General features: G+C 38.9%; 1 protein-coding gene across 1 annotated transcript; it reads left to right on the top strand.

Moving 5' to 3' along the window:
* Nucleotides 1–1,664: 1,664 nt before the first annotated feature.
* On the top strand, nucleotides 1,665–3,362 carry LOC124120442 (arylsulfatase I-like). The gene has a single exon (XM_046483265.2). It carries the CDS (start codon nucleotides 1,692–1,694, stop codon nucleotides 3,153–3,155), a length of 1,464 nt encoding a protein of 487 aa, XP_046339221.2. The 5' UTR covers nucleotides 1,665–1,691; the 3' UTR covers nucleotides 3,156–3,362.
* The last annotated feature ends 9,371 nt before the right edge of the window (nucleotides 3,363–12,733 follow it).

Here is a 12,733-nt window from a genome sequence, read left to right as displayed (position 1 = left end):
ACATACATCCGCAAGCATCTTGTGCTGCCTTTGTAGAAATCAGGATAATTCTGAGATATAGAAGGTGTGTCCAGAAACCTAAAGGTGCGTTCTTCCCTTTTGTACTTTTAAAGATCTCTATCTGACTACAATGCATCCAGATGTTATCGTGTGCATGAAACACATGTGTGGCGTGTGTTTATCAAAATGTGATCAGGCGGCGACCTCTCTCATGCCACAACATCTCTCATGCCACAACATATTTTACTTTTAATCTAATCTCTGACCAATTCAAAACTAGAGCATGATGTGAAATGTTATTTTGAAAATATCTCATTGTTTGTTGCTTTACAGATCATTGTTGTATCTGACATGCTTAGAGTCGGTAAAATACCTCGAGCATGTTACCTAAATAATGACCTATATTTCAACAAATATTACACTGAGATCATGCTGTCCACTGCTTGATGACTAATGGTATCACTACATGAAAATCCAGATAACAAGGAATTATCTACAGAAGTACAGTGCCTTTGCACTATAAGTTCCTGGGGCGACGGTTGAATGAATGAATACCATAAGCAATTAAACGGAATATTAGGAGAGGAAAATGAATGAAAATATAAACGAATGAATAAAGACTTGTGTAAGACCTTTTATGCTTATACAGAGGATTTGATCACTTTGATCGCACTCTGTACAAGGGCATCAAATGCATGTTTCATGCAAATGCTAGCATAGATGTTGTGTCCAACGTTATTTCGTTTGTTATTTTATGAAATTGTGATCTTTTGTACTCAGAAATAGCCTGCATCTGGATTAACAGACGTACCTTTACCTGAACTGCTTGCCACTTAGTTAAGAGACATCGTTTGCAGGGCTTCAATCTCAGTCGAAATTCTGGTGCCTAAGATAGTTGGAAAGATAGTTTCAACAAAACGAGAGACGGTGCGTACCACGCTGACTAAAATAAGGTCCATTCTTCGTTACAAACACCGGGTTCCTACATCACAACGTACCATTGGTCAGTCAACTTTCCCCCTTGAAATAGGCCATCCTCTCGTCGCTCAATTCCCTTTTTCGCTTTCCGGTTGGTGAATTTCGCAATATCCGGGAATTGGGAGCTCACTTCCCAGAACTGACAATCATTCATTACTGGCCAGTAATGACCTATTTCTGACAGTTCTGGTGCTATTCGAATCTGTCATCGATCAACTGTTTGTTGACTGTGAGTCATCTGGTCATGTCTGTTTCGACGGTTATTACTTGAGTAAGTGGGTCTGGCTTTTCGCATTCTATTTTCCATAATCCATGAAGGAACTGAACAAATGCCTTACAGAAATACGTGCCTCACACATAGTATACATGTTGGGGGAATCGAACTCTGGTTTTAGGGTGAACTCTCGTAAACTTAAACCATTTGCCTCCCACCACAGAAACAACACACAATCTAACAAATACACCCAGTGTTTATAATATTTGAGGAGCGATCTTTCTTCTGTTTGAATTTACTTTTGAGTTCGTCTACAGGAAAATAAGTATTTTCACGGACGTCTATGTACTAAATTTTATAACAATGATTAAACGCTGATAAGAATGTAGCCTTGCACATGTAACGTCACCTGATAAGAGTAAAAAAACAGATATTGACCTAAACGCTGCAGGAGACATAGATTACGCATTCTCATTAGGTATATATACTGTCTCGCCATATGTATAGGTGTTACTTCATCAACATGGAGCTTTCAGTTGTCATCGCTATTATAGTCACTTCGTGTTTAAAAATCAGCACTGCTGCAGACAAACCACACATTGTCTTCATTGTGGCCGATGACCTTGGCTGGAATGATGTTGGCTGGATTAACCCCGACATCAAGACCCCGACACTTGACCGCCTCGCCCGTAGTGGTGTCATCCTTAACTCCTCCTATGTCCAGCCGCTGTGTTCCCCCTCCAGAAACTGCTTCATGTCAGGCAAGTTTCCATACCACACAGGGCTCCAGGATAAAGTTGTCTTCATAGAACAGCCCAAGTACATGCCAGCTAATCTGACCACCATCCCACAGAGGCTGAAGACCCTCGGCTATGACACCCACATGGTCGGCAAATGGCACCTAGGCTTCTGTGATTGGAAGTACACGCCCACCTACAGAGGCTTTGACACCTTCATGGGCTACTATGCAGGTATGGAGGACTACTTCACACATGTCAGGGATAAGGTGGCTGATTACAAAGGTTATGACTTCAGGAACATGACAGATGTGTACAAAGGTGCTCAAGGGGAATACTCCACATACGTGTTTGCACAGAGAGCCATTGACATCATAATGAACCACGACAAGTCCAAGCCGATGTATCTATATCTGCCGTTTCAAGCTGTACATGTGCCGCTGCAGGTGCCTGTCAAATATTCAGACCGATACAGCCACATTCATGATTTAAATAGGAAGGTTTACAGTGGCATGGTTAGCGCTTTGGACGATGCTGTGTACAACATCACCACTGTCCTTGAGGACCTTGGATTCATGGACAACCTACTTCTTGTGTTTACAACAGACAACGGTGGGCCTCCTACAAAAGGTGCCAATAACTGGCCTCTGAGGGGCGGAAAAAACACACTATGGGAGGGAGGTACCAGGGGAGCGGGTTTCGTCTACAGCAAGACTCTGTTGAAAAAGAAAGATTACACTCACCCTGGTCTGTTCCACGCTGTGGACTGGTACCCCACGTTACTGGACATAGCAGGGGGAGACTCCAGCCAACTGGACATTGATGGGTTGAGTCAGGTCGACATGATCCTCAATGGAGACAGCAGCGTTAGGAATCAATTTGTCTACAACATCTATGACGACCACTATGCTGCAGCTCTCAGGTGGGGAGACCTGAAGTTGATCGTTGGAGACCCTGGATACTCGGGATGGTACCCTCCCCCTGGTTTTAACTTAGACGTCCCAATCATGGACGATTCTCCCCTTCCTAGCGTCATGCTGTACAATATCAGCGCCGACCCAACAGAGCACCAGGACATCTCCAAGGACAACCCCGACCTTGTCGACTTTCTGCTGAAGATGCTGGCCCTGAAGAATGGGACTCGGGTGCCTGCAATGGACCCACCCTCTGACCCTCGATCTAATCCAGTCAACTTCAACGGTAGCTGGAGCCCCGGCTGGTGCTAGAAATTGCTTCGATATAGTCACGTGACCAGTCGATCCACCGAGAGACGTGTTGTGCCTAAAGTCACGTGACCATTCGATCCCCCAAGAGACTATATTGATTATATGTAATTCCTGTGTAAAACCGTATCATGTAGGAAAATAATGTCGCATTTAGGAATAAAGTGATGCATTCCTCTCTGGAACTGTGATATAAATCTTGTTTGAAAATCTTGGTTTATTTTTTCATTCGAGGAAGCAATTCTTGTTGTTGTGACACTTCCATGGGTATTAGAGAAGTACTTCTACCTTTATCAGAGCTCTTCAGGACCATTGGTGTGATTGTGACGTTAATGGATTATACAGGATAAATATATCGACGCATCACGTCCAAATGGCCATTTTAATTATCTATTTATTTGGTTTTAATTGAAATTGCATTTTTAGAAATTATTTGTTCAACATTATTCCAGACTAGAACAACTCCTCATGCTACCGTCAACTTCGAAATGCTTGTCAGAGATGACATTAAGGGACTGTATTATTCGGAAATTGAAATAGAATGATGAAATATCGCGATTTATATTGAAGGAAGATTCCGGCATGTGTGTGCTATATACCCTTAAACCGAGAACAAGCCATTTTGGCGATGAGTAAAAATTGTGCAGTGCACTTTTTGCAAGTGAAATCAGCATTGATTATGGTAGATAAGGAGTGGCAGTCTGGTGACCGCGGGCGGTTACATCTACATGTTCTTGTTGTTCGTGCTGTTAATACTAGTTCAGCACTATTGATTCTATTTCAATTGGCGATGTCCATACAGGATCCGAAAAAATGTAATGGTTTTTGCCAGGTTTCTGTGATTAGGAAATTTTTGTATAACCTCCCTATTTAAGATAACATGACAATTGTAGACAAAACAGTACCACTCATTCACAAATCAAACACCACATACATACAGGGCCCACGACACACTGCAGCTAACAAACAGGAGTCTCTGAATTTGTCGCGTCCTTACCAACGAAGGTTTATGATATACGTCCTTTTGTCCTGCCACAACGCAAGGTGAAATAATCCTGCCACTGACGAAAGTTCTTGGTCACTCCAGGTTCCTCAGGAAATCATTGAAAATAATGTCCGTGACACAATTACACTCAACAAAGTGTTGGATCGTGAGGAGATTTGACACACAATTGAAATTTTGTTTAATGATTTGGATTCTCCAAAGTCAGAAGCCGGTACACATATAAGGTTGGTCTTGTATGAGTATTTTTGTAACCAGACAAACCTAAATGAACTGAAGCATTTCGACAGATTGCTATTCGTGGTCGTTATAGACTGCTCTGTTGACTACAGTTCTCCATGGTGTATTGTTAGGAAACACTGACTCATAAAGTAAAATACAAGAAATTTTCTGATGCTTTTAACACGGCAGGAAACTCTTTGTTTATCAGATTACATAAAGAAAAACATATTTCGTCAAATATATTCAACAAGCTGTGAACTCCCCCTGTAAACGTTGAAAGGCTAAGAACGGCTGATGGAATCAGAACATCAGAACATTATCTCGAAGAAAATACATTGTTGATTCAAATATAAATGGAAACAAATTGCAGTGAGAAAAAGGTTACACAGACACATTTAGAAGAAAAGAAATCAATATTCATTCACTAGTTCCTTTTTGATATGGTTCTCTTTTGTTTGCGGTTACCTCCCATACTTACCAAATTCATAAACACCGTCCAGAGGGGGCTGAAGTGTAATAACTTTATTGTCCCCTTGAGAGGGCATGTGAGACCATATCTTTCAAAGTATGAATGTTTCTAATACCATTTCATCGTTGAATACTTGTTTCTTTTTATTTTGGCCTAAACTTACTGAAAGCGTGCAGTAAAAGTTAAAGTAAATAAATAATATGAATATTATGTTGTGTTATAGTTTGATATTATAACAATGTTCATATTTAATGCAATTTTAACCTTTTAACCTTTGACGAGAAAAACATTAGGCAAATATATTTATATATATATATCCTTGTTCTGGTCTCTATATTTCCTGTGAACCCCGTCAGCATGTATATAACATGCAAGTGATTGATGAAATGCTACTTTAGGACCCCAAGAAAATATGAAGAGTTTGATACCAAGCATTATAAATGTTAGCTGGTGAGGGAGATTGGTGCATGTGCAACAGCAGCAAAGGACATATTCTTCATGCATCACTCAAGGGAGACTCACAAGGAATGAATACTGGCTTCAAAAAGCTCTCGTCTATTTCGTACATATTTTCAATAAAACAGTGTTTCATCAAGGTGTAAATGTAGGGGTGTGTTTTAATGAGGAGAATATTCTCGTAAATGGTGCCTTGTTGCATTTTTTTTAAGGAATGGAGAGAATGACCTCACATATGTGTTGTCCGGGTCGCCATTTTGAGACAGGTATATAATCATGAGTCAGAGTGTTAGGTAGATATTGACCTTGTAAAGTTGTTAATGTTATTTGTTTATGACTGACAACATTTAACACTTAATAGCATGTACTCAATGAAGAAGCGAGGTTTTTTTAAGTTTGCCAGTGAAAAAACCAAATGGCTTATTTTACCATGCCGCTAAAAATCATTATGTTTTACCTGTATTGTTCATGGTTTGATATTTTTTCTTTTGCAAATTGTAATCAGTAGCTGTCAACAGGGTTCGCACAATGAGCAAGAAACGACCCTTTATTGAAATGTAATTAAAGTAAAACTAACTAAACGTTTAGTAAATGTACCATTGCAATTTGTAAATTATGAGAGGAAAATTCTTTTTAAAGATGTTCAAGTAATCGCAACCAACTGTTCAGTAAACTGAGATCATGCTGTCCATTTAGGAGATAATAATTTCGTTTTGTAAAACTAGGCAAAGACTTTGAGCCAGTGAAGCGTTTGAGTCTCAAAACTTTGGGATCCATGAACAAGAAGATCAGCGTTACAACCACTGCAAACAAAGTAGTCCAGTATAAGCAACAGGGAAACATTGCTTTTCAGTTGTTCATCAAATTCCAAAATCAAGGGATACAAGTAGATCTGAAGGAATTCCTGACATATCCCCTAACTCCAGCATTGGGACAGCTTCCTTGGAAAGACAGACAAGGAAAAGGCTTTCCATCACCTGACCCCGGAACTGGAGGACTCTGGTGTCCCTCCTGCTAATGAAATTCTTGTAATCCATAATGGCAACGCTTGTTTTTATTACTTGAAAAATATTCCTGGTAACTGCAGCCAAATTTGTCAGAAAGTCCTTTATATCATGTCAAAACCCGGTGATGTTGTGATCAGCACAGACAGCTGTGTGGCAAACTCTGCCAAATCCATGGAGCGACAAAGAAAGGGATGTGGAGAGAAACTCATTGTCAAAGGAGAGAATACGAACAAACCCACGTACTGTAAGCAGTTCCTATCCAATGATATGAACATGCAACAGTTCATTACTTTTCTTACTGGACTCAGTAGTATGTGAAGGTTCTGCATACCAATGTACTTCTGATGAAAACACAGAAATACCAGTCCTCAAGTCTTCCCAGGAGGAGACAGATTCCAGGGTCATCCTTTATTGGGAATATGCCAGGTTCCAAAACTACAAGTATGTCAGTGTAAAGAGCCCAGATACTGACATTTAGTTTATCGTTCTCCATTATGTACTCAAGAATATCAAAATTCTCTTTAAAACCGACACTGGTAATAAAAATAGATTGAATGATGTGAGTGATGTAAGTGAAGTTGCTCTGTCCCATACTCAGCAACATCTCAGAACGGTTTAACTTTAATAGCTGTTGTGAGTAAAAATACTAACATAATTAGATGGGTGTATGAAAGTCTATTTTTTAAACTTGTTTTTGTCCTTTGGTCAAGCCCAAGAAAACTACATCAATTATGATTATGATCGTGTAATTAATGGGAAAAGTTTTCATTTACCATCGGTGTCTTTATGTATCTCAGAAAATGAATAGACGTCCTATTTGCTCAATACTTCATTGAAATCTCCCGTGTGGAAGTAAGGGAAAAGTTCCATCTGTTCCTCCATGTTGATGATTTCAAAAATAGTTCCATTGATTAATGTATACATACATGGTAATGAGACAAAAAAAATCAGTGATGTCATTCTCTGTCAGATCAGAGAAAATACCTATTTTTTTTGTCACAATGCTTAATGACTAACAGTATTACAACATTAAAAGTCAGCTTACTATGGCGGTACCTAGTGCAGAACAGTGCTTTGCCGCTATAGGTCCATAAGGCGAATGTTGAATGAATGAATCTCACAAGCAATTAAACACTGAATCTTGATGACTGTTTGTGTTCTGGCTTAGACATAGCCAGCACATGTATTAACGGTCGTACCTTCACCTGACCTGGTTGCCACTAATTCACGTGGTCGGTCATCTGTAATGTTGGTGGTCTGGTACCGTTGCTGGAGCCTCTATATGGTCCTGACGTGAACTTGAAATGCATTGGCTACTTGCCGGGCGGTTTGTCCAGCTTGCAATCGTCCAAGGGCTTTGTGTCGCTGATTTCTTGTCAGTCTTGGCATGAGGTAGCAATTCAATAATGAATTAATGTTATCAGATTTGGTTGGATTTTTATAGGGCAAGAAATGGGGGAAAAGCATGTGCATTTCAATCTGCACGGAACTTATTTGCATCGGGTTTCCATGGCTGTTGCCGTGATGTGTTTGGGCGATCAGTTTCATTGTCATCTGCTTTGGTTCTTTTATCGTCAAATTTCATTTTTCCGGACAAGTTAATGTTAAATGTTAAATTACCCAGATATTTAACTGACAACTTTTCATGCAATGTTACTTGGGGTGACGTTTCTTTTGCGATTCAGTATATATTTCGCGCTTAAATGCCAACATAAAAAAAACTTTCTTTCAGTTCCCAGTCCAAGAAATGTAACTTCCTTTGTCAAATATCTAATTTCTGTATTCAAATAAATATATCTTCTGTTAGCATCAGCAAGACTTTTGTTGTATTTTTAAGTATACATCATAACCTAAAGATCATATCATGAGCACTGGAAATAAATACTGTTATAAGTATATATGTTGAGGCACAATGGCATTTCCTCTGACACATGGAGCTGTCTCCCCCTAGACCACAACTTCAAGGATATTAAAGGAACATCAAACAGGTTTTCAGTTCTTACAAGGCGTGTCAGACGAATGTGCGGGGAACGTCCAAATGATACACATATTGGAAGTTTACCACGTTGTTGATACAATCAAAACACAATACAAAATTCACAATACTAAATACAATCAAAACCTTGAAACATAAACGGGGCGATTCTGAGATACGAACCCGCGTTTATGGCATGAAAATCAGATCTTTGTGTTCGCTCCCGCGACATGATTAGCCTGGGAACACATCAGGTTAGGAACGACCTCTGGCAAACTGTGACTGACCAATGAAATATAAATTAGCTAATCAGAAAGAATCATTTCTCGAACGCTGCAAAACGTTTCATACTTTCATTTCAGACGACGATTCGATGAATATATTTGACATTGTTCTCAGCTCAAAATTTGAAAACTGAACAAAAGATGATTCTGTAATGTCTAGCAGATGGCCGAGATTGTATGACATAGGCTTTACATAGTCTCTTCTGTTTAAAACTTTTATCCCATTGGAGATGGATGGGGAAGACAATGTCTATTATTCAGGATCAGTCCTACATAACTGTCGTTCGGAATGCCCCAGAAGACAGCATGACAAGAGGATGAATTGAACTTTCCAATAGTCAACTTTCTTTTTATTTCGAGCAATATTCAAGCAGCTCCAGCGTTTGGTGTCTACATGTTAGAACCTTTGAGGTGAAATCGAGCATGGTATCATCCTTTTTTCATAGTGATTCATACATAATGTTCAACATAAAATCGGAATCGTCAACTCTGCTTGTAACAGAGATTTCGTATAATTGATGGATAACTAATTTATTGATTTTCCAAGACTACTGTTGGACAAAATTTTGTACCTGACATTTTAGTTGCTTTTGTGAATATTTGTCGTTCAGGTAATTGTAAAATATAACCTCTTAAAGTCTATTAATATTTGTAATGAAAGTGTGAAACGCACAAAATGTTCAGACAGACTGAAAGCTGACACGGAAGAAAAAGGGAAAGAGGAAACAATCCGTTTAATATATTTTTATCTTTGTTGTGGGAACGATACATTTTCGCCCAGTGTTATTTTTATTTTAATTGTTCATCTACATTTTAAGTATTGTGTAGGTATGCATTTGGCGCTGAGGGGTGTGAAGGAGCATAGGGCCATACGGATGTTCAGGCACCCATGAATGACCTCATCAGGACCATTCTGTACACGACATTTGGTTTGGTTGGTAATGTTCTTTAAACAAGCTTTCATCAATAAGCAACACACCGTATCAATATTAAGCGGCAGCTGTATCTTAATCTCGACCAAATGATGGGAAAAAAGGCAGTAAAGCAACTCACAGTCTGTGCCAATAATCCTACTACAAATTTATAAAACTACCTATCTACGTCTCTATTTTTTAATCCATTCTGTTTATTTAAAAAAGAACAATGATATAATCATAATATTACCAATATTATTAAAAAGAACCTTTATGTATTGGAGACCCAGCGTGTAATAGTGAAAATATTGAAACATTTTACAATTCCTATGGGTGATCGATCGGCAGCCATTTTTCTAAAAAATCGGTATGTATTCATATGTTTGTTTGTTTGTTTGTTTGTTGTTCAACGTCGCACTCAGCAATATTCCAGCTATATGACGGCGGTCTGTAACATAATCGAGTCTGGACCAGACAATCCAGTGATTGACATCATGAGCATCGATCCACGTAATTGGGATTAATGATATGTATCAACCAAGTCAGCGACCCTGACCACCCGATCCCGTTAGTCGCCTTTTACGACCAGCATAGTCACCTTTTACGACAAGTATGGGTTTCTGAAGACCTATTCTACCCTGGAATCTTCACGTGTCGTATTCATCATCACAAATCAGGCAAATTCATGTTCTGGGTAATTTTTTTTATTTTTCATTTTTCAAGACGAAGATATCTTCGTTTCTATCACCCATCCTGTTTTCACATCAAAATAATGTACCGACAAATGAGGCTGCGAGGCCCCTTTTGGTACTCAAGATTTCAGGAGTCTATTTAGAGGGTATTCAGTACTCAGCGAAGTGGTACGCAGGACTCATATACAATCGTATTTGTTATGCAGATGCAATATTTATATATAAAAAATGTAATGTGTCCACCAAAATTTCCTTTATATATTTATTCTTTTTCCATTAGTTTTCAGTAATTAACTTGAAATCCAACCCTTTTCACAATGCTTTTGTGGTTTGTGTTGAGTAGTATTGTGGTTTCAGGGTGGTGCAAATGAAAGATGAGATTATATAAAGTATTCAGGGAAGGAGGGGGTTGGCCTCCTCAAATATGTAGCAAACTTCATCCTGCATGTTTTGTGAATATAATAAGAGAGACCTTTACTTGCAGAATCAGAGAAGGGTTTCAAGTACGCCAGACCATGAACTGAATATGTGAATTTATGTACACCAGAATTGTGCCAAATACATAATCTTAGCATGTAATCTGATAAAAAGTTCTTGGTCCTTTGTAATTGTTTTCGAGGGTAGTCTGTCATGGATTATATGTAACAATGCATTATATTTGTATTTACTTAACCAAGTTTGTTTAGTTTGTGTGGATTCAACGAACACAAAACGGCTGGTCCAGTTGGTTTTCAATTCCCTCCTCGCCACATCGACCTTTTTGCTTGGCAATTACAAGACCTCGCATTTGGTACTTTTGTTTGATGAACTAGTACACCCCCACGTCCACACAATATCTAAGTTTGCGTCTTCAATATGCCGAGAATAACAGAACATCACTTCATTGTGATGTAGATTAATATGCAATATGGCGGACGTCTCTCCGCAAAGACGTTACAACCTGAATTCGTGATGATTGTGGGATCAGGGCAGTTCTGTGTTGCTTTTTAGATAACAAAGAAATCACCATTAGGTAAATATGTACATTGTAAGAGTCATTAACATGTCCTTAACGTCTCTTTTTCAAAGATCTCCTTTAATATAAGTGGTGAAATTTTATATCAGCTAATATTTACTCCAAAGTTTACCAAGTACAATATCACCTGCAACATACTTTTTATTCACTTCGAAAGACGTAGCAAACATAATCTCCTAACATGAGAGGGCTTGTATAATGCCGCGCTCAGCCTTTTCAAAGAGGCCACTTAAGGGATCGTGTTGTCAGGGTTGAAGACTTGGTTCATCATATCTCAATTTTGTGAATCGATGCTCACGTTTTCAAACACTGGATTGACCTGCGCCATTGACAACTAACAAGTGTTTTCCATTCATTGATCGGATGGTCACAATGAATAACTTGGTTGACAACGGGGTGTTTCGACACAGGGACGTAGATCATTGTTTTATATGCTGATCAATAATCGATTGGATGATCAATACCGGTACAAGAAACGCTTCTAAAATTTCACTTCAATCCCCAGCGATGGCACATCTTAATAATTGTGTTCTACCAATTCATAAAATAGCTTGGTTTCCCAAATGTATCATACATTTCTATTTCTTTGAATATAATGTGTTCTCTGTTGCATACAGCGTTCACGCAAAGCTATGAGTCCTATTAGAGAAAGTGATTGAGTTCATCCGCCACTTTTATAAATATTCAAGCAATGGAATCGAACCTGGGTCTTCAGCACGAACACTCTGATTACTAGGCTACCCTACCGCCCGAGCAAGTACTTTATTTTGTTTAGCTCTCTTTGATCATTATTAATTTAAAATATAAAAAGTCAGAATAGGTCTTCAGCAACCAAAACTTCTGAATGCTTGTCGTAAGAGGTGACTGACGGGATCGGTTGGTCAGGCTCGCTGACTTGGTTGATGCATGTGATCGTACCCCAATTGCGTAGATCAATGCTCATGATGTGAATCACTGGATTGTCTCGTCCAGACCCTATTATGTACAAATTGCAATAGCTAGAATATTGGTGAGTGCGACGTTAAACAACAAAATCAAATATATAAGTACATTCATGAGTAGTTTTGACTGAAACTCCGTCAACTGGTGACCCAGTGGACTTAAAGCACATCAAATTTATTTGAGCTACGCGTCCCTTAGTAGTGCAGGAATGTGCTAAATATCACATTTTCATCGATTTTGGAGCCTTGGTAAGTCATCACCATGTCAATGTGAAAGAAAACGTCTTCGGTGTTATTTCTGAACTATTCAAAGATGTGTCAGGATCCCATGATTGTGGGAAAAAACATAAAGCACTGTATCACTGTACATAAAAGCAGTTCCATAGAGTTGCGATCGATTTGCACACTTGTTTGTTTGGCGAAATTAACTTTTTTTCTCTCAAACGCTCAATCGTAGTCTTTGATTGAACATCCAAGGCAGTCTGAGTTATATTGATTTTTCAACAATGAAGCATGTAGCTTCGCCTACTGCATTCCGACCTCAATCAATTCTTAGTTACTTGCTTTCGAGGTTGAGATCAAAGATTTTCAAATCTGGTCTGG

The sequence above is a fragment of the Haliotis rufescens genome, unplaced genomic scaffold (genome assembly GCF_023055435.1).
Source record: "Haliotis rufescens isolate VD_foot unplaced genomic scaffold, xgHalRufe1.0.p SCAF_24, whole genome shotgun sequence".
In the NCBI taxonomy this organism is placed as follows: domain Eukaryota; kingdom Metazoa; phylum Mollusca; class Gastropoda; order Lepetellida; family Haliotidae; genus Haliotis; species Haliotis rufescens.
The sequence above is the reverse complement of the archived record's forward strand: the minus strand, read 5'-3'. Positions and strand labels throughout refer to the sequence as shown.